This window comes from Triturus cristatus, chromosome 5_2, assembly GCF_964204655.1.
Source record: "Triturus cristatus chromosome 5_2, aTriCri1.1, whole genome shotgun sequence".
Classification (NCBI taxonomy): domain Eukaryota; kingdom Metazoa; phylum Chordata; class Amphibia; order Caudata; family Salamandridae; genus Triturus; species Triturus cristatus.
The window spans coordinates 424,411,084-424,435,023 of record NC_140588.1 but is presented as its reverse complement, the minus strand read 5'-3'; the positions used below and the strand labels follow the sequence as shown (position 1 = coordinate 424,435,023).

At 43.4% G+C, this 23,940-nt stretch overlaps 1 protein-coding gene across 3 annotated transcripts in view; it reads right to left on the bottom strand.

The window, feature by feature from the left end:
• Positions 1-19,025: 19,025 nt before the first annotated feature.
• The window catches only part of FYCO1 (FYVE and coiled-coil domain autophagy adaptor 1), a 785,579-nt gene continuing 780,664 nt past the window's right edge, over positions 19,026-23,940 (bottom strand). For all 3 annotated transcript variants that reach the window (XM_085607344.1, XM_085607346.1, XM_085607347.1), the window contains exon 18: positions 19,026-22,557. In XM_085607344.1, coding sequence (XP_085463470.1) covers positions 22,482-22,557 — 76 coding nt within the window. In that variant the 3' untranslated portion in view covers positions 19,026-22,481. The remainder of the gene's footprint in view (positions 22,558-23,940) is intronic.

The window sequence follows — 23,940 nt, the reverse complement described above, 5'->3', positions numbered from 1 at the left end:
TGACAAGTCCTTGCTTCGATGCCCACGGGGCGAAGTCGACCTCGATCTCCTGCTCTTCGAGGACCGACGCCGAGAAGAATGCTTTCTCTTTTTATGGTGCTTCTTCGACTTCGACGACCTCGAAGTCGACGACTCCCGCCGCGACTTCTCCTTCTTTCTTCCTCTCTTCTCCTCACCGATCTTCTTCATAAAGAGTTTAGTCTTCCTCTCCTTCAGTGCTTTAGGATTCATCCTCCTACAGCAGGCACAGTCTTCCACATCGTGGTCCGAGGAAAGGCACCACAAGCAGTCCTGATGCGGATCAGTCATGGACATCAGACCTCCACACTCCCTACAGGGCTTAAAGCCCGACTTCCTCGTCGAAGACTTACCAAATTTTCAACAGTAACACGACCAAACTACAAAGTAGCTAGAGAGCACTGGAAAAAAACCGTTGCGCGTCGACGGCGCGGAAAAAAGGGAACTGACGTCATCACGCCGACGTGGGCTTCTTATGGCTCCGGTGACGTCGTACGGAGTCGCGAGCGGAGCCGATGCATTGTGACGTCGCCCACGTCGACGTGGAGTGCTGGGAAAGAAAAGTTCCGTGGAATGCTGGCACAGGGGATATTCACAAGGTGAGGAATCCACTGGCAGATGTATCCATCAGAAAGTTAAATTATGGGGCACTATGTGCCATATTCTCTGGCTGCATCATTTTCATCCTTTGACACAAATTTTTTGTTGAAGTCTGCAAATTGGCTTCAAGTTATGTGACAAGTGCAGTAAAAAGTAATCTATATAATCTTTTCCCACAATAGGTAAGGGGTACGAGGACAAAAAACCCACACCGACCTCCTAGTATATACTTTAACTTACACGTATATACTTTAACTCACACGTAGGAATGGGGCTGAACATAAAATGTCACTTAAGTTCAAAGGTAGACTGACAAGACACTTATGTGGTTAATACTGCCATCACCCATAGAAATCTGTGGCATGCTTCATCATAGGAGTAATTTCTCAGGCCAAATGGAATTGCGTAACTTACTCCCAGGATAATACCTGTAAGTAAATGAGAAAATGTACACACATCAACACTCCTACCACAGTGACCAGGTGCAGGGAGTGTGAATTAATTAAAAGAAACATAAAGCCACATGTAGGAGAAAGTGCAATAAAATGGTCTTGTCCTTCTAGACTATTGAGTGCGACATGAAGGGTGCTCTGGTTTTTGGGTGATAGCCCCCCGGTTTAGAGAACCACTTATCCCCTGAGAGCGTCTAAATATCGCTCACTATAAAGAGGTAAAAACTTAATTTAAAAGAAAGAGAAATACTTGTAGGGCCATCATAGTGAACTCAGAATATACAATCATACACTCGGTGTATCTTACCGAGTTTCATCCGTGATTACGCTTGAACTTGTGGGGGAGCGAGAACGGCTCCCTGTCGTCACACTCTATGTTGGTAAAAAATTAGATCGGATAGTCATGTCATGAATGCTTTTACATCAAGGGTTATTATAACCAATCGGTGAGCTCCTGATCATACATCCACTTCGTAGTTTTAAAGTACGGGATATGCCCGCTTATCCGAATGCCCTCATTGGTATCCCGGTTTTAAGGACGCAAACGATTTTGTGCCGTGGGCCCGCCAAACGGATCTCTCAGTATTAGATCCCAACCTGCTATGAGGTCTCAGTCGGCCCTAAGAACGTCAGGCACAATCCTCCTTGTGGGTGGTCTTGCAGCACCTTGGTGTTCATAAAGTCACGCTCTTTTTGAGGGGGCTGGGCTTTTGGGGATTTGCTCTATTTGTTCTGTTGTGTTTCTTACTGTTTGTTTTTCAACTTTGGTGCCAACAGACCACTTATGTTTTGTTACTAGCTTTTCCTTATCTATGAAATATGGTGTAATGTTCTTGCATCAATTTGAGTCCCAATCCAGAGATTTTCATATGCTGGCTTTCCACTCAAGCACTGGAGTGCAAAGATACAAAGTGCCATATGGAAAGCGCCCCAGACACACATATGTTCTGGGATTATCCAGCCATTTCAGAATTCTGGGAGAAAGTAGAAACCACTCTTACTGATATTTTAGGTTGCCCAGTATGCATCTCCCTCAGGCTTATCATTTTTGGGATATCAAGTGAAATTATAGGCCCAAGCAGAGGATTTTAATTCTATGCTATTCTGTTAGCTAGACGTCAAATCTGCAAAAGATGGGCTGAGACCATATCCCCCACGCACTCAGACTGGCTGACTTCTCTATATAAAACTTCCAGAACTGATTTAGCTAGACTGGGAAATAGTAGAAAGAAAGCCATTTGGGATCGCTTAAATAACTGGTATCCTGGCCAACAATGTTAATAATGATAATTTGCCTCACAGTATAAGATAATCTATATAAAATATATAATTTCTTGATCCTATGATTAAGCCTCAGGGAAAGCTCTCAGACTGTGTGAGGCTGTGTTGTGTCTTTTCAGTACCGATTTCCAATTGCAAACAGACTCACAACATCAGACACCGGTCTCGTGAAATCAGAAGAGAGTATGACCATCCCTTTTCTTGACAACGAGAGGTCAGCAATAGAAGCGGGTTTGCTTGCCACAGGTAGGCGGGTGACAGAGAGGCGGGCTTCACACCTCGCGGGCCTATGTCTCGTAACCGAGTAACAGTGGCAGCCTACTAGTCTCCTAGTGGTCTGGGGTCAGAGGCAATTGAGGATTAAAAAAAAAAAAAGCTACAGAGGTGGGGATTACTTTATCCAATGCCTTGCAGCATCTATGCTGAATATTATGAGGTCTTTTGGTTCCTGGTGTTTTTGTTTTTTTAACACTTCTTCAGAACGCTTAGGAGTCCCTTATCATTCTTCAACCTGATGTGTAATCACATTGTCAAAGTCCCAAACAAGTAGATTGCTCTGTAGCTCCTGCTTTGCATTTGGTCACATAGCTTGCAGGTGACCCTCCTTGCGTTGAGTTTATTTTTCTATAGGGGAAGAATGAGGAACTCCCACACAACTGAATCATTGCTGTGCCTCTCCACTTTATGACTCTCCCAAACCAAACCTACTAGGTCTTCTTCTGAAATAGAAAGGGGATGGTCCCAGGAATCTCATCTTGATGTATCTCCTCCATAGTAGCTTCACAAATGTAGTTCTGAATAACAGTTGCACCTGTTGATGTCCCCAGCTCTTAACTAAATAGGGGATGTGCCTCCTGGTGCCAACGAAAATACAAGTTTTTGTGTTGTGGAAGGTTACCTGAACTTTCAGCTAATGAAAATCTCAGAATGCTCTTTAACTTGACAAATAGCCTGCAGACTTAACCATAAGTCTGTCGATAATAGTGAAAGTCCTCCCCCATTACTAGGTACACCAAATACATGATCACAGGTTTGAGACTGTGGACTCAGGGCAATTTGAAAAATATCAGTTCACTATGAACACTCCCTAAAATTCAATTTGATGACAGCCCATATCTAATTGGACAGTTTTATGTGGACATGATTTAGTTTTTACAATTTTCACAGAATACATTAGTTAGGTGTTAGAATATATTTGGTGACCACAGGACAGGCAGGAGCCACTGGGTCTCAACTGTAGTGGGTGAGGTAGCTTGCCTCTGATGTTTTGGGATCCATCCTGCTTTGGCTCGGACAACTGGGCGAAGTAAACCCCTTTCACACTTGACTCCCAGGGAAGCGGGAGCGAGCAGTCAAAGGCTCTCATGCAGGTAGTGATGGAGGGCCAGAGACTCAGAATTCAACAGTCAAACAACAAACACAATACCTCACTGTCCAGCCCAGTGCATGTCTTAGTAAAAAGAGAAGGATTTAAATTCACAGCAAAATGAAATACTGCACACAATAATTGGGGTCAACTACAGGGTTCTATAAGCACATTGTTCTCTTCAAACACAGTTTCTAAATACCCCTCCCAGATATGGTGTTCCAGCACGAATAAACAAGCATTGGCATAGCCAATAGGTCTCGCTTTTGGGACCTTATAAGTATTTACTTATGCAGCACAATATCTTTGGTGCAACAACAACTGTTGCATGGCAAAACACTTATAAGGTCCCAAAGGCGAGACCTATTGGCTCTGCCAATGCTTGTTGCTGTTTTTGTGGTACTGCAATATATAGGGATGTTTTTTGTCAGTTTACAGTTTGGATTAGATCAGCAATGACACTATTGTTCATAGGATCACGATGTCTCCAGTGACAACTTCTTGCTGCCCAGGTTGTGCCGAGGGGTTCCTTTTCCGGTGGTTCTGCTGTCCTGATCGAGCCGAAGGTCCTGCTGCAGTTTTCTCCTCCCTTTGTGTGTGTGGTTGTGGTTGTGTGTGTGTGTGTGGTTGTGTGTGTGGTTGGTTGTGTGTGTGTGTGTGGTTGTGTGTGTGGGGTTGTGTGTGTGTGGGGTTGTGTGTGTATGTGTTGTTGTGTGTGTGGTTGAGGAGGGAGTGGAACACTGTGGGTGCAGTCCAGGTGGAGGGGGATACGTGGCACGGAGCTGCTTGTGGTCTGCACTGGCTGGAGGGGCATCAGGGTGGGTGAACAACATTGGGTTCATAACACTGTACAGCACTTGGTTAGAGGGCTGCAGTGGAGGCGTATATAATCCGGGTGAGGCGAGGGTGCATGGGCGAGTTGGCAGCATTCCGGAAAGAGAAATGTAAAGGGTTAGCACCGAGTTGATGAGATAATAGGTAGAGGGACTCGTGAAGGCATTAGAATGAGGAGTGGAGAGGAAAGACGAGAATGGAGCTGCAGTACGAGAGGGCATGAGAAGTGAGCGGTATCTCAAGCAGTGTGGGTGGACTAGAAGGTAATGGGCGTTGTCACTGGAGCAGCGAGGTAGTGTTTAAAGAGAGGGGAAGTGAAATGGGTGTAGCACAGTGTGTAGACGAGAAGAGTAAGGTGCCCCATAAATTCTTCCCGTTTCCTGCCTTCGCTTGATAAGTATACCAAAAGTCGTTTACGACTTTATTCTTCCTCTTTATTGTCTGAATCATTCTGAATCGTGTTCGTGTCATAAGCATGCGGACCTTTAGTGCTGTTACATCTACACATCACTGACCCTCATAGTGTCCTATGTTATTCTCTGACGCCTTTGCTTGCAAGCATTGTACTTTCCTGTCTTATTTATTTCCTTTTGGCGTATGAATGCCTCTTTAATGGTCTTATGGTTTTCTTGTTTTTATTGTCGGCCTCCAGTCTCTCTTTATCGTTCTGGAGATGTATTTCACAGGACTGGTCATGATGCCCCAGGTGTGCCATCTAGAACTACACACAGTTCTCCAGATGAGTACTATAAAATATGCTGCCCTGAAGGCTGGCGGTTCGCGCGTGCACGCTCTCGTGAATGCAAGCTTGTCGCCAGCCAGCAGCACTTTGAAAACTCACCTACTAAAGTCTCTCCAAGCAGCTCATGCGCGCTGACTCAGCAAGACCTAAAAAAGGTTATAGGCAAACATTTTGCAGAGGTGTAAGTTCATATTTTAGGCATATCAGCAGCTGGCAAGTTTGTGTAACCTGTAAATCAGGTCACTGTATCTCTTGAGCAAAACAGTTCACCCTGGCAATCATTACTCTCCCTAACATGCAGATTCATCTTTATTGAGGTCAAGGCACAGTCTCTCAGCCTTTCACTCTAGGCTGTGTATTACCAGTTTGCTGTGATACGTCTTAGCATATACATTGATGGCGCACTCTTTGCAGTCACACAGTTGGTGCCTCCATCAGCAGGTGTGGGATTGCGGGCAGCAGCCTCACTTCTTGAATCTCATCTTGGGGGGGGGGGGGGGGGGGAACAGGACAGTAAGTCTCAGTAGTGGTCACTTATCTCTGCTTATCTCTGTAGCTGTGGTCTTCAGGTCAGTGGAGAGGTAGGGTCATCAACTTTAGTAGTGTTGTTGGCCTTGCAGGACTCACAGCATGTTGGGGCCAGCAGCAGAACATGTCACCCAGGTCACAATGCAGCAAAGCCAGGTGGTGCACTGTTGCTTTGGAAATTATCAATTATTCATGTATTTTGCCACATGAACCATATAGGAAGTTGTAAGTCCCCTCCCAGCTCAGGCAGCTCTTCTTAAACTCCCAGAAACATGTCAGGTCTTCAGGGTGTTCAACAGGAACATTGCTGGGCTTCTCTTTCTGGACAGCATCCCTTCCTGCAGCACTAGGCACACATCTTCTCTTTCTAAGCAGGCAAGCATGCTTCTAGATTCTAGTTAGACCCACAGACCTCCGGCAAGTTGTACAGGCTTCTGGTGATATCACCTCACCTCTGGATGACTGGCTGTCAGAAAAACACCAGCCCTGTCTCACAATAGCTCTTTGACTATTCGGCTAAGAACTCCCCTCTTTAGTCAAAAGAGCATGGAACTAGAACAAAGTGGGATGGTTTAGGCCCCACCTTTATAATGATTTTCCAGACAGGGGATGCTGATCCTCCGTCAAGAGACCAGGAAGAGGTTTGGGGTGTTTCCTTTTCAAACTTTATTTTCTGGCTTCCTTGCAGACACAGTATTTGTTCAAGGTGATGCGTCACAGCAGATAGTGACAATGCTAGCTCTAAAGAGGAGTACCCAAAACATGAGCACATACTGGCTGTCATAAGCACTCAGGGAAAGACATAAGGACAGACCCCGACTAGAAACGGTAATAGAATCTGCCGATCCACATTCCCTTTCCATCCAGGAAGAAGCAGTGACCATGTTCAACTAATCAGCAATCCCTTGCGAACAGTTCCCGATAATATATTTAAGGGTTGCCATGTCTTTATCCTCCCACATCTCAGTGTCTGTGGCTACTCACTCAGTTCCAGGAATGCAGGCAATAAACTTCCTCTGTCAGTGGAATCTGTAATCCATCCTTCATTTTCTGCCATGTCAAACTAAGACAATCAAAAATGAACCATACTCTCACCACAACATCAAGTCTTGCAACTGTCCATATCTTAGAAGCATTTACTTGACATACACATGGTAAGTCAGTAAAAGGATTTGGGTGCCACAAAAGAGAGGAAATGTACACGAATGGGGCCAGTAGGCACCACACTTTGCCTGAATACGGAAAAAGGTCTGTTCAGTACTGTAATCCAACAGAAAATGCATGCTGCCACCACAAATCTATAACAACCTAAGTTGTCCAATATCAAGATAAAAGACACACTTTATGTGTCCCTGTAGGCTACAGAACGGGTTCAGTACATCAGAATCATCATAGGTAGGTGTAGGCCTTTGTACACACTAGATTGGCTGTGCCAAAGAAAAGCCAGGAAACCAGTTTCAAATGCAGTCAGGTCAGTCAGGGCAGGGGTACACACCTGTTTACCATGCGGGGACATTCAAGTTACACCCTCGAATCACAAATGAAATAGCAACTCCGAAGAAAAGAGTGACCAAAGACTATGGCTGCCTGCAAGATGCATACTGATTTCATGCTAGAAGGGTAAAATAATGGACTGTAGATCTTCGAATGTCATGCTACAACCACATTATGTCATGCCCTGGAACAATTATGGACAACAGGGACCCCAACTAAGCAATTTATATTATGTGAACCTCAAACACTACACAAACTACAGAAATTAGTATAAATTAAAGAAGTACATAAAGTATTAAATATTTTGCTCAATCTACAGACAAAAGATATACAAACATTTCAAAATGTGGGGTTATTTCTAAAAGACAAAGCATAACAGTCTTGTTTTGCTTCTAATGATTGCTCCCTTTTTGCCAGTGCATGCTAGTTCTTTAATTAAGTTCACCAGTTGTCCGTACTACGGTTTGCTGCTCCCATGAATCAAGCTAAGAATACTAACTTAATATTTAGCTTCCAATTTAAAATTCCTTCACTATCAGAAACCTGTTCGGAGGGCCACGGGGCAGGCAAGGGCTCCTGGGCCCAACTGTGGGGGTTGAGTTTTTTTTACTACTGATGTCCCAGGCCCTACCTACTATGGATGCTTAGCAACTGAGCTAAGTACCCTGTTGGACTTGCCCCTTTTGACAGGGTTATCCCCAAACCTTTTGCCTTCTTCTGCCTATTTTTCTGACCTTTTTGTTGGCTTTAGGACTCTGGCACTTTACCACTGCTAATCAGTGCTTCACACCTGTTTAGCATATTTGATTTATGTGCAAGTCCCTTGTAAAGTTGTATCCCATGTAACCAGAGCCTGTAAATGAAATGCTACTAGTGGGCCTGCAGCACTGCTTGTGCCACCCACAGAAGTAGCCTTTCAAACCTTTCTCAGGCCTGCCACCACAGGGCCCGTGTGCGCAGTTTACTGCCACTGCAACTTAGAATTTAAAACTACTTTCAAGTCTTAAACTACCCTTTTATTACATAGGTCAACACTAAGGTAGGCACTAGGTAGCCCTATTGGCAGGGTTCTGTGTAAGTAAAAGGTAGGACATGTGCCTTTATGTTTGCCATGTCCTGGTAGTGACAAACAGCCTATTTTATTTCTTACTGCTGTGAAGCCTACTCCTCTCATAGGCTAGCATTGTGAATCCCCTTATATACTTTTAAGTGGTAATTCATAATCAGAAAGGAGTTGCATTGCCATGTTTGGTATGTTTAGAATAGTGGTGATAAATCCTACGTAGGGGCCGACTCCGATCTGGGTCGGAAGGGCACCGAACGCGTCCGGCCGGAAAAACTACGAGCCGTACGCGTGTTTTCCGCCCGACTCGTACAGCGGTACGAGCGAGCAAGTACGATGCGAGCTACGTGAAATTCACCGACCGAGTCGTTTCAAGGTCTGAACCACTCCGTACGTCTCGGCCGTAACCTAACCGTGGCGTGCAATGGATGTGATTTACGACCGAGCCAGTACGATGCACGCGTCGGACAGTCAGTGCGAGCTGGAAACTCCGGCCCCCCAAACGTCCGGGAAGTTGCCTTTGGGGGCCTGCGTCGGACCCCTGACACCCACAGCCCTACGACTCGGACAAAGGGGGAGACCCAAGGGTCCCCCCCAACACAGGCATGTACGGTGCGGATGTCACTGACGCGTACCCACTGTAGGGGGTGCCCTTGTGCGAGACGTACCCATTCAGTCATTGGGAGCCCATGTACGCGTCATACGACCGGCTCCCATTGACTTCTATGGGAGTCAGACCGAACCAAGTCCGGCAGCATACTTCCGCATCGTACTCGCTCGGTCGGACTGCAGGACTCCGGCTCGGTCGGAAAACACTCCGGATCCGGCTCGGTCGGAGAGCTTTCCGACCCGGATCGGAATCGGCCCCTTAGTGGTGTAGTTGAATTTTACATTACCATTTTAGAAATGCCACTTTTAGAAAATGGGCATTTCTCTGTGCTTATGACTCTGTGGTTTGCAGCCTGACTCCAATACACATCCGGGCTGGGTGACAGCTACACTTGGTGCATTCATTCCAGACAGCCATAACACAGGAAGGGCTGGGTGTGACAGGGGCTACATCTTCATACTGACAGTCTTCCTGAGCAGGCAGAGGGAGAGGTGGCTCACACTTTACACTTGTATAGTTATTTCATGCCCTCACACAAATGGCTGATTTACCCCCACCTATCGTCTGGAGCCAGGGCTTGGCTGAAAGGGCATGTTGCGCATTTCTAAGGATTCCTTTGAAGGCACTCCTTCATCAAAGACATTTTTGAGTATAAATACAGGGGCTCTGACCCCATGTTTTAAGACACTGGATGGGTCTTGTAACCAGTTGCTGCTGCACATTGCCAGAGGAATGCTGTGCTGGCAGGAGGAACTGCCATTTAGACTACTTGGTTTGTTGTGCTGTTCTGCTGGGCTGCTGGAGGGACTGCCACCCTGCGAAGTAACTACCTGATGGCTGCTACCTGTGTGCTCCCAAATTGCTCTCCAAGGGCTTGTTTGCTTGAATCATGTTCTCTCATGGTTTCAGGACAATAAAAGACCTTGTGGCTGCTTTTCTGCTGGGAAACCCTGTCCTGGAAGGGCTAGCATGTTGTCTGCGCTCCCTTCTGCACCAAGGTCTAACCTTTTATTGTACAGGACAGTGCTCTGACCTGTAGAGTGCTTCGTGCACCCAATGCTTGTGGCAGGACTCTTCCAACCCCAGGTCTAACAAAGCGTAATTTATTGCAGCGAGGACCCATGCCAGCACAGAGCCCCTGCAGCCACGTGTGTTGGTCCTACCTGCTCACATTGGTGCTGGGTGATGGCCAGGGATTGATGTGCTGGCTAGTCAGTTCCTGCCCAACGTGTCTCCCTGCCACGCTTGGTTTTAAGAGTGGCACAGCCTGGAGAGACCAAAAGAAGCCTCTCACGCTCACAGTTGGCCACAGTTATTTGTGCTAAAAGATAGATAAACCTCACCCGGACCTTCGGGTGCTTTGCTTGTCCTGCACCGAAAGAGTCCAGGAATTGAACCCGACAGGGATCATTGCCTCAGGATAGTATTCACAGAAACTACTATATGAGACTTAAGAAGAGCGCAGGTCCGCTTGTGCCTTACGTTTTGGACTCTAAATACCATAATTTCAGCAGGGATCACAAAACCAGCCTTGTAGGAGCACAGGTGTTCCTACGCCCTATGGGTATATATTGTGATTTATGTGTTTGTCTTAACAAGTTTGCATCTCTTGCACTGATTATATGATTCATGTAGTTTTGCCACATATGAGCCTTCTCTTGTTTTGCCATATGAGCTTTTCACCTGCACCTCTTGCACTGATTAAACAATTCAGGTTGAAACCCCATTTTAAACATACCCCTTCAACACTTGACTCACATTGGTAGGGCGAGTCGAGCATTCCAAGGCTTCTCCTGGGGGAGGTAGATACAGGGGGTTGACCCAAAAATATTGTCAACAGCAATAAATGATCATACAGTCAATTACTTGCTTTTATATACAAAAACAAAGTAAAATACGACATTCACAAACAATACAAAGAACCCCTTGAGGTCAGGCCTCTATGGTTTTCTGGGTGGGTCCCTGAGTTCAACTCCCCTCTATCTAGCGGTAGTGGTTACTCCCTATTTATTATAGGCAACATTCCAGTTAAGCCCCAGTTAAGCCCCACTAGTAGTCAGAGTCTCAGGAATAGCCCTATGACTCTTAAGTTCGAAAGTGTACCAACGCCAAAACACTATCTGACTAAGGACGTTCCTCCGGGGCTGTCTGGCCCGACAATCAGCCTTACCCGCAGCAGCTTGATCTGAGCGATTGGAGGTTCTGGGCGATGAAGCTGCAGTGGGTGCCTCCAGTAACTCTTTCACATGTGTGGCCTAGGAAGGCTGCAGGCCAGTTTCCTCAAGTTCCTCACATGCGGTCATGCAGCAACCAAGGGTTTCTTGATGCACCTTTGATGCTGGAAAGTTTCTTGAGTTCCTTCCCACTGGTGGGGCTGGTTGAAACACTCCTGTTCCTAGTGCTGGTCTTCAGTCACTGCTTGGGCTCGCTTGGGTCACCACAGCGGCCTCCTACCTCCAGTGATGGTCTCAACCAGGCCACACTCTTTGCCTGGTCCTGGAGGCCCCCCACAGCATATGCTTCTCAACTACACACAAGCTATGTCCTGATCGGCACAGCAGCAATTTTCACAGCTGCTCTTTCTGGCATACAGAGTCACTGATATGGTCCTGCACACGGTCTACGGCTTGATTAAGACACCAACAATCTTCTTGGCGGCCCGGACCTGGCATATGAGGTTGCCAATATGGTCCCGCACATGGACTATCGCCCGATCGTCATGGCATAAATCTTCACGGCGGTCCCATCTGGAATACGGGGTCGCCGACTTGGTACCAGCTCATGGGTAATGGACCGATCAGTGCAGCAATGGTCACAGATAGCTTCATGGTGGCCCTCCTCTGGCATACGGGGGTCACTGACTTTTCCCTGCACACGGGCAATGACCTGATTGGTTCAGTAGCCGTCTCTTCATACCTCACTATGGGGATCCAATCACCAGGATCCCCCACTAGACCTCACCCCCTCCAACTTTCTTCTCTACCTCACAGGGCACACTGGTCTTGGCATGCACGCCGGCTCTGATATCCAGACTCCAATTGCAGGTGGTCTTAGAGTCCCTAGGTGATGTCCCTTCACCCAGCTTGGAGACTAGCAGGCATTGGCCTCCAGTCCTGGTCACAGGCAGACGTCTTGCAGAGCATATCCTCCTCACACACCCCAACTGGCTGCTTGACCGTTGACAATTTTAGGAGGCTCACACTCTCCTTTTTGTAGTCCATTTCCAGACACCAAATGTGATTTAGAGTCAGAATCTTTGAAGTTTATGTTTGGGGTCTGCTCCTTTTTGAAGTGACCTCTCTTCTGCCCTGTCCTTCCTTCAGAAAGCAGTCTGTCACAGCAGAAGCATCTCTCAATCTGATAGCACCACAACACAGACGATTCTGTACCTGGATGTCAGCCACAGTGATATGTGTATCAAAAGGTTGCCCCAGGGCCACAACCCTACCCTTTATCATTCTTTTTATCAGCCCCATCTCCTTCAGAGATGTAACTAGGCAAATTACCAGTGACCTCTCTCTGAATCAAAGAGCACTATTTGAAGTGTACTTGAGAGCCTCGCTTTCCCTTCCTACAGTGAGTCCCGCCCAGCTTACAGGAATGCTGCAATACACAAGTCTTTTTAGGGAGATTCCACTCTCTTCTACTCATGTAACTCTAGTCAGGTCTGGGTACCTCAAAATGGAAACCAGAGTGTTCTATGTATTTCTGCCCTTCACAGGCACATACACACCCAGCACATGCATATAGCATACACACAAAGCACAGCAATTCATCCTACATGTATTGTACAAATCAGAGGCACACATACACCCAGCATATGCATATAATGTACATAATCTGCACAGCACTGCATTATCCCTGTATTCTACCAATCAGAGGCACACATACACCCAGCACATGTGTACCACACATGCATTTCGCAACACTCCACACCAAACTTGATGTAAACCAAAGGTGAGTTATACATGCATCAGTGGAATTTTAAATAAGTGAGCCTGAAGGCCTCACTCCTGGCAAAGCAGTAGCTTTTCACAACTATGAGGGTAGTGCTTCAGGTGCCTCTCCCGGTCTAAAAAGACTGCAATCCATGAGACAGACCTATGTCATTGCCCACACACATGATCCATGTTCACCCATGACAATAAAACTCAGCATTAGGGACCCAGACATCATTATAGTTTGGGCACTCCGGGCAGGGGTGCACGTTCATCACCATGCAGGGGACTTTTCTGCCCCAACATTCACATTTTAGAACGTTTTCAAATGTTCAATTTTACATTTATGTTTTTCATTTTTATTTACATTGTTAATCTGCTAATATTATTTAATTTTTTATACAGTCTCGGACCCCTGACAAGGTGTGGCCACGACGCCAGGTTAAGAGCCTGCCTCTCCCTAAGGCAAGGTTCCTTTATTGCAGTGTTTTCTTAACCACTACCAACTATACAAGCTATAAGTAGGCCTTTTGTTTCCTGAGGAGCCCAAGAGTTAAATAATACATTTAATATGCCTCACTCAGTAAAGGCAATTTGGGTTCTGTGAACAAATGAGAAACAAACTAAACTCAAATTAAATCAGGTTTATTTTATTTATATGTAGGTGAAAAATATAAAACACATAATTGGCCACCCAATTACTAAGCTGCAGTATAAAGGTAAATGTGTTTTAATCATATATAGCCTGCTGTAACGTTTTGGTATATCATACTATGAAATGAATGTCCCCTTTAATCTAAAGTTCTTTATCGAAGACAAACACAAAACTCTGGGGAAAATAAAATAGGAATAGCGCCACCACTGTTAGATTACCTTGCTTTCTGTGCTTACACTGCCACAGAAGTTCTCCACACACAGGTTCTGTAAACCAATGCACTCTTTTCATTAAAGTGACTCAAGGATTGGCAGGTATGAAACTTATTTCACAATTTCAACATTAACCAGAATTTGTATTTCACATGATTAGGCACAAATCCAGTAGGACAAACGCCGCTTCATTCGAAAGCCTACGATCATCTACAGGGCAGATGACTGAATTCTAAATGCAAGTACCTGCTAACAGATTGGACCGAAAATAAAAAGTATATAGACTAAATATGGTAGTGTATATGTGTGCTTATCAGTTAGTGTGCAAAAATATTAGGTCGCATGAGGATCTGCAAACTTTAGTTTATCTCATCTTATACAAGTACTGCATCATTAATTTGCCTTTTTTCTCATTTTTAAGCGTTTACCCAACCCCTTGAGAAATTACATAACATTGTGAAGTTATTTACTCTATTAAAAATGTGGTTCCTAACCTGAGCAGGTCATCGCATCACAATGGCAGCCTTCCTACAAAACTCTAAAAATAGTCTTTAATAGTCTAGCTTTAAAAACATTTGTTTTGTGATTTTATTTGTATCTACATTTGGTTGTAAGCAACATCAATTCATTCATTCTACCTACCATGCATACCCACTCACTATCTTTCCTCGTTATGGTTTGTAAACATCCCACATTTTCGAAAGGGCCGTTGCAAACTGAACACCTAGTTAAGAAAAGCATGGAGTACACATGCTCTTGAAGTCCAAACTCTGCAATTAACAAGAGATGCTTTGGCAGTGAAATACACCAATAAGCCTCAGAAAATGTTTTCTCTGGGGCCTGTGGGAGTACAACTCAAACAGACACGGAGTTGTGTGACTTTTGTCTCCATTGCAGAAGCTCAAACCCCATACTCAGATGATGACAATGACAGATACTATAGGAAACAAGTTTGGTAGTTCTCCATCTGGTTTCAGGTGGCTGTGGTACACTTGCTTGAGGATTCAAACAATACCTCTGCTTTGAGTATATGGAAGACTGGGGCTAAATTCCACAGTTGCCACTGAGAAGGAAAATATAAAATAATTGGGAAAATACTTGGCAGTGGCTTTTGCAATGTGGAAACATAAGAAAGAGTGGGGCTGAATTGGGTTCCTCCTTGCTGTATGGCACCTAATTTGTGCGCAACTAAATCGTACACAGCTCAACCTAGCCTTTTCGCTTCACTGTCACAACTCCACATTGTTGTTGTAGATTGAGGGTGCACAAAGATACTACACAATTGTGCATAAGGCAGTAGCACACTACGATTTAAAAAAGACTTCAATCATCTCTAAACTAAGAGACTTTGGGTGTTGATTAAGGTACAATTATGCTTTGTGCAGAGTTGTATACAGATTTGCATGGGTCTAGACTCTAGACTGATGATCCACAGTGGCAACACAAAGGGCTTGGCATAATAATTGCATCTCCACTCATATGTCCTGTTTGTTTCCTTGAAGTAAACTCTGCACAGGGGGCTGCTTTGTTTTTAGGTCAGTTTCCTTTCGTTTGCTGTTTTTCTTTTCCTTACATATTTGCTTTGTTTGTAATGTGACCTGGAGAAATTCCTATGCAGTCATTATTTGTTCACAAACCAAAATAAATAGTGCTTCTTTATTCTTTGTTTAGCAAGATGGGTCTAAACGTGCAGTTTGATATTTTACAGGTGTATCAATCCTTATCACATTCAGGCCCCACGTCTCCGCCAGCTATGCTGTGCCTATTGGAGAATGCGTACCAGCTCCTCTCTTACTTCTATTTCCTAATCTGTGGTATGGGAGGCAGGGTCCTGCCATGCGGGGTACCTATCCGTGCTCTCCATTCTCCACAGTAAGCTTTGAGTCCTGGTGGAAGGGGTGCAGCTGATGGATAATTGTATGTTTGATCCTTTTTACAGTGTATACGGACAGTGGTTTGTGTTTTTCGGTCTGATTTGACTGCCGTGACCTTTATTTGATGTTATTAACAGAAAAAGAGTGTTTAGAAGGACTACTGAGAGGTTTGATTGGGCAAATATTGTGCGCTTCAACTGGAAAAGAGCTTGGTTGTGTGCTTCAATTGAAAAAAAGAGCTTGGTTGTGTGTTTCATCTAAAAAGGAGATCCTGTATTGCAAGTTTGACTCCTGGGAAAGCTTATACTGCAGCAGGAGTGAGTTGGGTATGGTGCATATTCAATGATCAAGGCTAGTAGGCCTTATCCTTGTATTTAAGGTTATGACAAAGGCAGTTGGCCTGCTTTATGTATCATGAAAATCATTTATTAAAGCCAATGAGCCTAAATGGGTGGATGGTTAACACGCTTTGCTTAAGGCTGTAGACTAGAATTTTTTTACATGGAATCTGGCATATTATCATGGAAGGCAAGTGGTTTGGTGCTGGTTACCCACTCAGATAAACCCTGTGGGCATAAGATTTACAATGTGATAATATTTATTAGTCCCCCTAACAAGGGTTGTCTTTAGTGTTGCCAGCTCTAATTGTGTATATCATTGTAATTTTCTCACTGAGTGCCTGATGATTGTCTTGTGGAAAGTTTATGCTCAAAAGTCAGTAATAAAGGCTATAGGCCTCATTGGTTCATTGGAAACATTATGTCCTTTGCCATAGGCCTGATTCGTTATGAAAAGTGATGACACAGGCAGTATGCCTGGATTATATATTGTAAAAATACATTGTTCAAAGACAATAGACCTTAATGGGTGGATTGCTATTATGTTGTGTTACTGAGAGAGGAGCTTTGGCTCCATTCACATGTTGATTAGCTCAAGTACTGCATTTGATTGGGCAAAAGTTGGGTGCTTCCCCTGAAAAAAAGCCAATTCAATGAACAAAGCTAGGCCTCATCGTTTATTTAAGGTGATGATAAAGGTACTACAGCCCGTCTTATTTACCGTGCAAATTATTTGTAAAGCCAAGGAGTCTTTATGGGTCAATGGTTATCACAATTTGCTTAATGCTGTACACAGGTATTTTGTTACATGGAATCTCACAGATTACAAAAGTAGGCAACTGTTTTGGTGTTGGTTACTCACTAAGACAAACTTTGGGGGTGGAAGATTTGCCCTGTGATAATCCTTGTTAACTCCATGAGGGTTGTATTTTTTGCCAGCTCTATCTTTGTATATCTGGATAGAAAAAAGTGGGGTTTGGTGCAGCAACACCAATTCCTTCATGTTAATCCCCAAAAAATTGTAATCCCCTTTACTTCCCCACCCATGTAATTAATGGCAAGCATAGTAACGGTAATTCTGTGGTGGGGAAATAATAGTGAATTTAATGATCCACTCCTACTTAGAGCCTTGTAAATGACAGAAGTGATGGTACAAAAATATATTTAAAAACAAGCTACTATTTTTTAAATAATAATTGCTCTGTTCCCTTTGATGAACGCTCAGTAACATTTCTGATAATAATGTAAACATTAATCATGGTTATACTGTACTATTTGGAGATCTAAAATGACATGAGTGTATCTGAGACAAATGCTTTCATGGCAAGAGGCTAATGGCCTATTGGATAAAGCGTCAGTCTTGGGAACCGAAGACTGAATGATCAAGTACCTTTATTACTTACAAGTCTTTTCATTCTAAATATGAAAGGTCTAAAAAAAACACTCTAAATTACAGATAGATATTTTACTAAGGTGAGGTCCCCTTGAGCCCAGATGTCATGGGGTAGGCAGGTATGGCTTGATTCTTCCAAAACTGACTCTTATCTCTATGTACTATTTTACATTTTCTCTGTGCCTTGCTGGGATTAGTGGGTAACACAGTTGACAGATGACATCTTTGTGGGACCTTCATGGTCATGTCTGACTTCCATTCTTACTTGGTTATTTGTGTACATGCTATTAACTTGGGTTGAAACTAAAGGCACTTCTACTTATTAGAACATTGGAATGTGGAGCCCTCCATTGTAGACAATGGAGTGCTCCATGCTTCTACGGGCCGGTTAAGGCCCGCAGAGCAACATTCCAATGTTTGACAAAAGCCTCTCGAAGCTCGAGGGGATTTAAATCCCCTCGAGCTTCGAGAAGCCTTTGTTTAATGTATTAGAACATTCTGCCCTCTAGTGGCAGAATGTTCTAATAGCCTTATAGCCCTTCGTAGCAGGGCTATACCGCTATTAAAGTCCGGCTGCATTTGTTAAAGTCCCTCGCCTTCGGCTCGGGCCTTTAACGCTGCAGCGGGCCTTTAATAGCCGGTATAGCCCGCTACGGCGGGCTATAAGGCTATATTATATTGTTAGGCTTCAAGCAGATGGTGGTAATGGTAAGCACTTAACAAATTTGACATAGTTAAATATTCAATTCATTATGGCTTATCTCTTACTATGAACTAGGGTTTTACAGACAAATTTGGTGGAAATTCTGAATACATATGTCAAACCTGAAGCTTGCTATGTTATGGTATGTTAAGTTATGTTATGAGCATTTGTGAGACAAGCATCTCCTCACGAGGGTATCCTGGTGCCTAGAGAAGGACAGTGCGGCCTTGACTGGGCCTATTGGAAAAGCCAGACTTTCAGTTCCTTTCAAAATTCAAGAACTGAGCTGGTGGCTCTGATGTGCAGGGGGAGGTCGTTCCAGGCTTTAGGGCCTGGTATGAGAATACGTGCCAGTCAGCTCTGTCTCTTCGGATTTGAGGGAATATTGTGAGCAGGAGCCTTCCCAAGCAGAGGTTTCTTGTTGGAGTGCGAATTGAGATGCGGCTGTTCACGCAGGCTGGTAATTGATTGAGTAGAGCTTTGCATGTGTGTGTGTAGAGCTTTGCATGTGTGTGTGAGGAGCTTGAAGCATAAGCATTTGTGAATTTGCTTAACTGGGAGCCATAGGAGGTCTTTGAGATGTGCTTTGATTACCAATGGCAGGTAATCTTTCTTTGACTTGGTCGTCCACATCTTTATTGCATTATGCTGCTTTTGTCCAAATGTTCCAGGTTAATGAAAGGTGCCTCTGTCTCCTGTACTTTGGCTGATGAAATTCACATTCAGGATTCGAGGCAAAATACTAGGTCACAGTCGTCCTGTGATCGTCCTTTGATTTCACTTTTTGAAAAAGGACAAGTTTTTTAATGGATGTTAAAGTCTTTGACCATCTTGTGCATGCTCACTGTTGCTTGGGGTTACCTGTTTTGGCTGTCTCCAAATTAACTGTAAGCTTTAAGAGAGGAAATATTTTAAGAATTGTGATATAGTCCTGTCTCATTTATTAGGTGTACACAGCCCATTCTTCAAATGTCAACAGTATCCACAATATATATTTGCATGGTAGGATTATGCACATGCATTTGCATGCCTCTCTGCTGATTGTAGTACCATATTATTATTAAAGCATAGCTAATTACACTTGCAGAAAGCAAACATCAATAGTTTGTATAGTACTTAAAAAATGAAATCAATGAATAATTTACAGAAATGTATTGTAACTTGTGACCAGTTATTTTTGGGACATCACTGGTTTGAGGAATTTAGGCCGGTCAACACAAGCATGATGACAGCTGACATTTCATTATTCAGTCTGTGGTCTTCTTTTACAAGTCTAAGCGAGAATGTATTTTATGTAGGTGGCTGGAAACTTCCTGCTTGGGCAGCCAGTTTTCACATGAGAAGACTGCTCCAGGGTTTATGCAAGTACACTTATTTTCCTTTTTTGAATAAGAAGGGAGGTGGTGTAGTGTTTCTATGCTCTGTTCAGTTTCTTGGTTCCTTTTCAGAATCGCATAACAGCAGTATAATATACTCTGGATGTGCAAAAGTTGATAAGACTGTGGCGACCTTAAGCTGAAGGAGCAAATGGCACTAACAGTGGTTCTGTTATATATGATAAATCAATCAATGTCCTATCATTGTGCTGGTGATCTGTGAAAACATCTTCACAATGTGCACTTTTTTTTAAACATTTGTTCAGTCAACGTCTTGCAACATAATGTTACTGGAGTAGTACTGCACTCTTCGCCAGGAGTCTGGATAGATAAACTTAGATTCTGTTTTTCTTTGCACTCCTTCACAGGAATATATTCCTCCCAATTTGTAGATCAGGGATTTGAAAGCCCCCTATGGCCCTTCCTTATTCATACTGGTTGGTATAAGGGTTTGTTAGACCTGTCATCCTTAGGGTGGTCTTCACCCAACTTTTTGCCTCCTTACCTCCACTTTTTGCTGTATCTTTTTTTTCGCCTTAGGACTCTGAGCACTTTACCACTGCTGACCAGTGTAAAAGTGCATGTGCTTGTCCCCTAAACATGGTGACATCAATGTATATCTGATTGGCATATTATGTTTACTTATAAGTCCCTTGTGAAGTGGTATACAATATACCCAGGGCCTGTAATCCAAATGCTACTAGTGGGCCTGCAGCACTGGTTGTGCCACCCACACAAGTAGTATTTCAGACCTGTCTTAGGCCTGCCACTGCAAAGCCCATATTTGCAGTTTACTGCTACTTCGACTTGGCATTTAAAATCACTTGCCAAGCCTTAAAAAATCATTTTATTACACATGTCACCCTAAAGGTAGGCCCTAGGTAGTCCTAAGGGCAGTATGCTGTGTAATAATTAAAATGTAGGACATGTACTTTTAAGTTTTACATTTCCTGGTAGTGACATACAGCTAAATCTGTTTTTCAATATTGTGAGGCCTAATCCTCTCATAGGGTAGCATTGGGAAATCCTTAAACCACTTTACACTGTAATTCCTGATTAGAAAGGAGTAGCTGCATCATGTTTCATATCTGGAGAATAGTAATGATAAATCCTCTTTAGCGGTAAAGTTGAATTTAACATTGCTGTTTTAGAAATGCCACTTTTAGAAAGTGGACATTTATTTGCTCTTACTGCTCTGTGTGCCTTGCAGCCTGTCTCCACCTGGGGTGGGTGACAGCCACACTTTGTGCATTCCCTATAGACAGCCACAAACACAGGAAGGGTGGGTGTGACAGAGAACTCATCAGCATTCATCTAGATTCTGATAGCTCTTCCTGGGCAGGAAGAGGGAGATGACACATTCGAACAGGCAGTGTCTGGAGTCCCACACAAAGGGCTGTGTACCCCCCCCCCCCCCAGATAGCCTGGCAGACAGGGCTGGGATGAAAGGGGACCTGTGCACTTCAAAGGCTTTCTTTGAAGTCACCCCCATCTCAAAGGCACACGTGGGTATAAGTATGGGGGCTCTGAATATACTACTGGGTCTGTGAAGAACTCTGCCAGGGGTAAAGAATGCTGTGCTACAAGAATTGCCACTCTGCTTCACTGACTGTTCTGAAGGACCTGCTTCTCTGCTTTGCTGAGCTGCCCTTCCCTGCTGATCTCTATTCTACTGAGGACAAGGCCTGGACTCATCTCACTTGAACCCTGAGCGACTCCAAGGGCTTGCCTCCTGTTTCTTTAGTGTCAGGGTCATCAACAACTTCCTATAAACTATGCTGCTGCTACTGCTGGACTCTGCCATCTGTGAGTCCTCCCTTGCCTGAGGTGCATGTTTTAGTGTGTGTCTAGCTTACCCTGACTAGGATTGTGGTCCCCACTTGGACAGGGTGCATACCTCTGCCAACTAGAGACCCTTGTGAATGATTTTTGGGCAACTCCAGAGGGTAGTCGTTCTTAAGTAGTGCAGTGTTTAATGTATGCTCAAAATGTTAGAAATGTGACAAAAAAGAAGTTAACTAGTAATGTTCTGATTACTCACTGGTAGTCTTCATTACACTAAGTTCTACTTTTCCTTGACACAGTCCTAATTGCTTACCTACTATGGTGTCTATTATTTGATTGTTGTGGAGATCGATTGGCAGGGGCAATGCTTCCCTACCGGTAGCAACAAGTAAGTGGAAAAGGCCCCGAAAATTTAATTTTATATATATGGGCACTGCTGCAGAGACAAAACATCATTATACTTACAAAATGCTTACACCGTTCCCAGTGTTTGGTTTTCACAATCTGGATTTCGAGGCAAAGGATATGGAATTATTTCCTTCATGGCAAAGAGTTGTGTATGGCAGACATGACACACTCAATTTTGAAGGCTGTGACAAGATAAAGCTGACCTTTATATAATGGTGTTTCCCAGTTAAAAAACAGATAATTTCCTGGCTTTGTTCCAAGAACATTAGAGGCTCAATGTTTTTGTTGTTCTGTGTGCATTCGATAGTGGGGCTTAATGAATGGATGTATGAATGAAACAGCAGTTGAATACAAAGGCTTTGTGTTGACACTAGAGGTCATTTGCCTATATCCATGCTAATATGTGCCCATGCTGGTAACGGTACCATTATCAGAATCTGGTCAAATATCATTCTCACTGACCTCCTTCCTTAAGACCAGTAAAGCATGCATATCTTCAAGAAGCTCTAATCAGCATCACAAAAAGAGTGAAAAAAGGGGGGGGGGCTACAGCCACGGCCAACAGATTGCACTCCATTCCCTTTGAGAGACAACATGGCTTGAAGCACCCTGTACACAGTACAGAACTGTTAGTGTTCCTGAAAGTATTCTGAATATGGAAATATTGCTGAATAAATATTGCATAGTGAATAAATACAGTATTTGTGTCCTTATTGCATAAATACCTAAGCAGGATGATAGTGTTTTCTTAGAACAATTTCAAAGACTAGAAAAAAACAGCTCAGCATCAAAGAAAATCCCAAGATCCAAACTATGGAAAATCACTTCCGTCATAGACCACAGGCCGCTCAACAGCCAAGTGATAGAACACCTTCTTAGAGATGAACCTGTGAGGGAGAACAAAGAATAATGATTGTTATTATATCTTTTTTATCCAAGTTGTTTACTTGATTATTTTCAAAAGTGGCACATGCATTCTACTGAAGTGGTTTGACTAGACCAGGGGTCTCCAATCCTTCCTATAGTGAAAGCTACTTCTGATCATTGAAAACTGTTGCAAGCTACTGCCTAATAAGGGTTTTGACGAATATACACAGAGGCCAAATAACTTAACCACTGCCCCTAGAGAGCCCCAGTCCTGCAACAGGGAGCATACAACATTAATGGTGCAGATGCTGTATCGCGAAAGATTTATATTTAGGTTCTCTATTGATCTGTTTTATCCCTTTGCTCCTAAGACAGTGAAAGGGAGAAAGAGAGAGAAATAATGAAAGAGATAGGGAACATGAGAGAAAAGGGAGAGGAACAGATACGGGGAAGTGAGAAAGACACAGAGAAAGGAAAGACTGACAAAATGAGAGAAGAAAGGCAGGAAAGAGAGAAAGGAAAATAAGAAAGAATGAAGTAGAGTAAGACAGGGAAAGTAAAACAACAGAAAGGAGTGAAAGAATGAGGAAAATATAAGCAGAGAAAGGAGCAAAGGAAATAAGAATCAAGAAAGAGAGAAATTAAGAAAATGAGGGGAATAAAAATGAAACAGTGAAAGGAATGAATGAAAGGAGAGGAAGAAAGAAAGAATGCTAAATGATTAAATAGAGAAATAGAAAAAAGAAGAGTGTAACATAAAGAGAACAGAATGAAAACAAGAGAAAGAAAGGGATGGAAAGTACGGAAAGGAAAAATTAGAGAGAAAAAAGGAAATAACGAAGACACAGAAAGGAGAGATATGGAAAAAATAGTAGTGCTGGAAGAAAGAAGAAAATGAAGGTACAAAGAATAATATGCAAATTGAATAAGAAAAAGGATGACTGAGAAATAATAATAATGGAGGGAACATGAAGACAGGCAAAGAAGATAAGACTGAATGTAAGGCAGGAAGAGACAAAAGAAGAGAAAGAAAGCTATAGATTAAAAAAGGAAGGAGAGAAAACAAAAAAGAGGGGAAGAAGGAAAAGTAAAAAGTGAAAAGAGAAAGATGGGAGGAAAAAAGGAAATAATTGAGAGGAAGGAAGGTGAAGAAGAAATAATTAGATAAAAAAGAAGCAGCAAAAAGGATAAATAAAGAGAATGAAAGAGGGGAGGAAAGCAAAAGGTAAGAAAGAAACCAAGGGGACAATTGAGGAAAAGGAGATAAATAGAGGTAGGAATGAGAAAAAAGGGGAACTGGCAAACGTAACATAAAGGCAAGAAGAAAAAGAAAGAAACTGAATGTACAACAAACAAGGAGAGAAGAAAGAAATAAGTAGCATAAAATGATAGGAAGAAAGAGA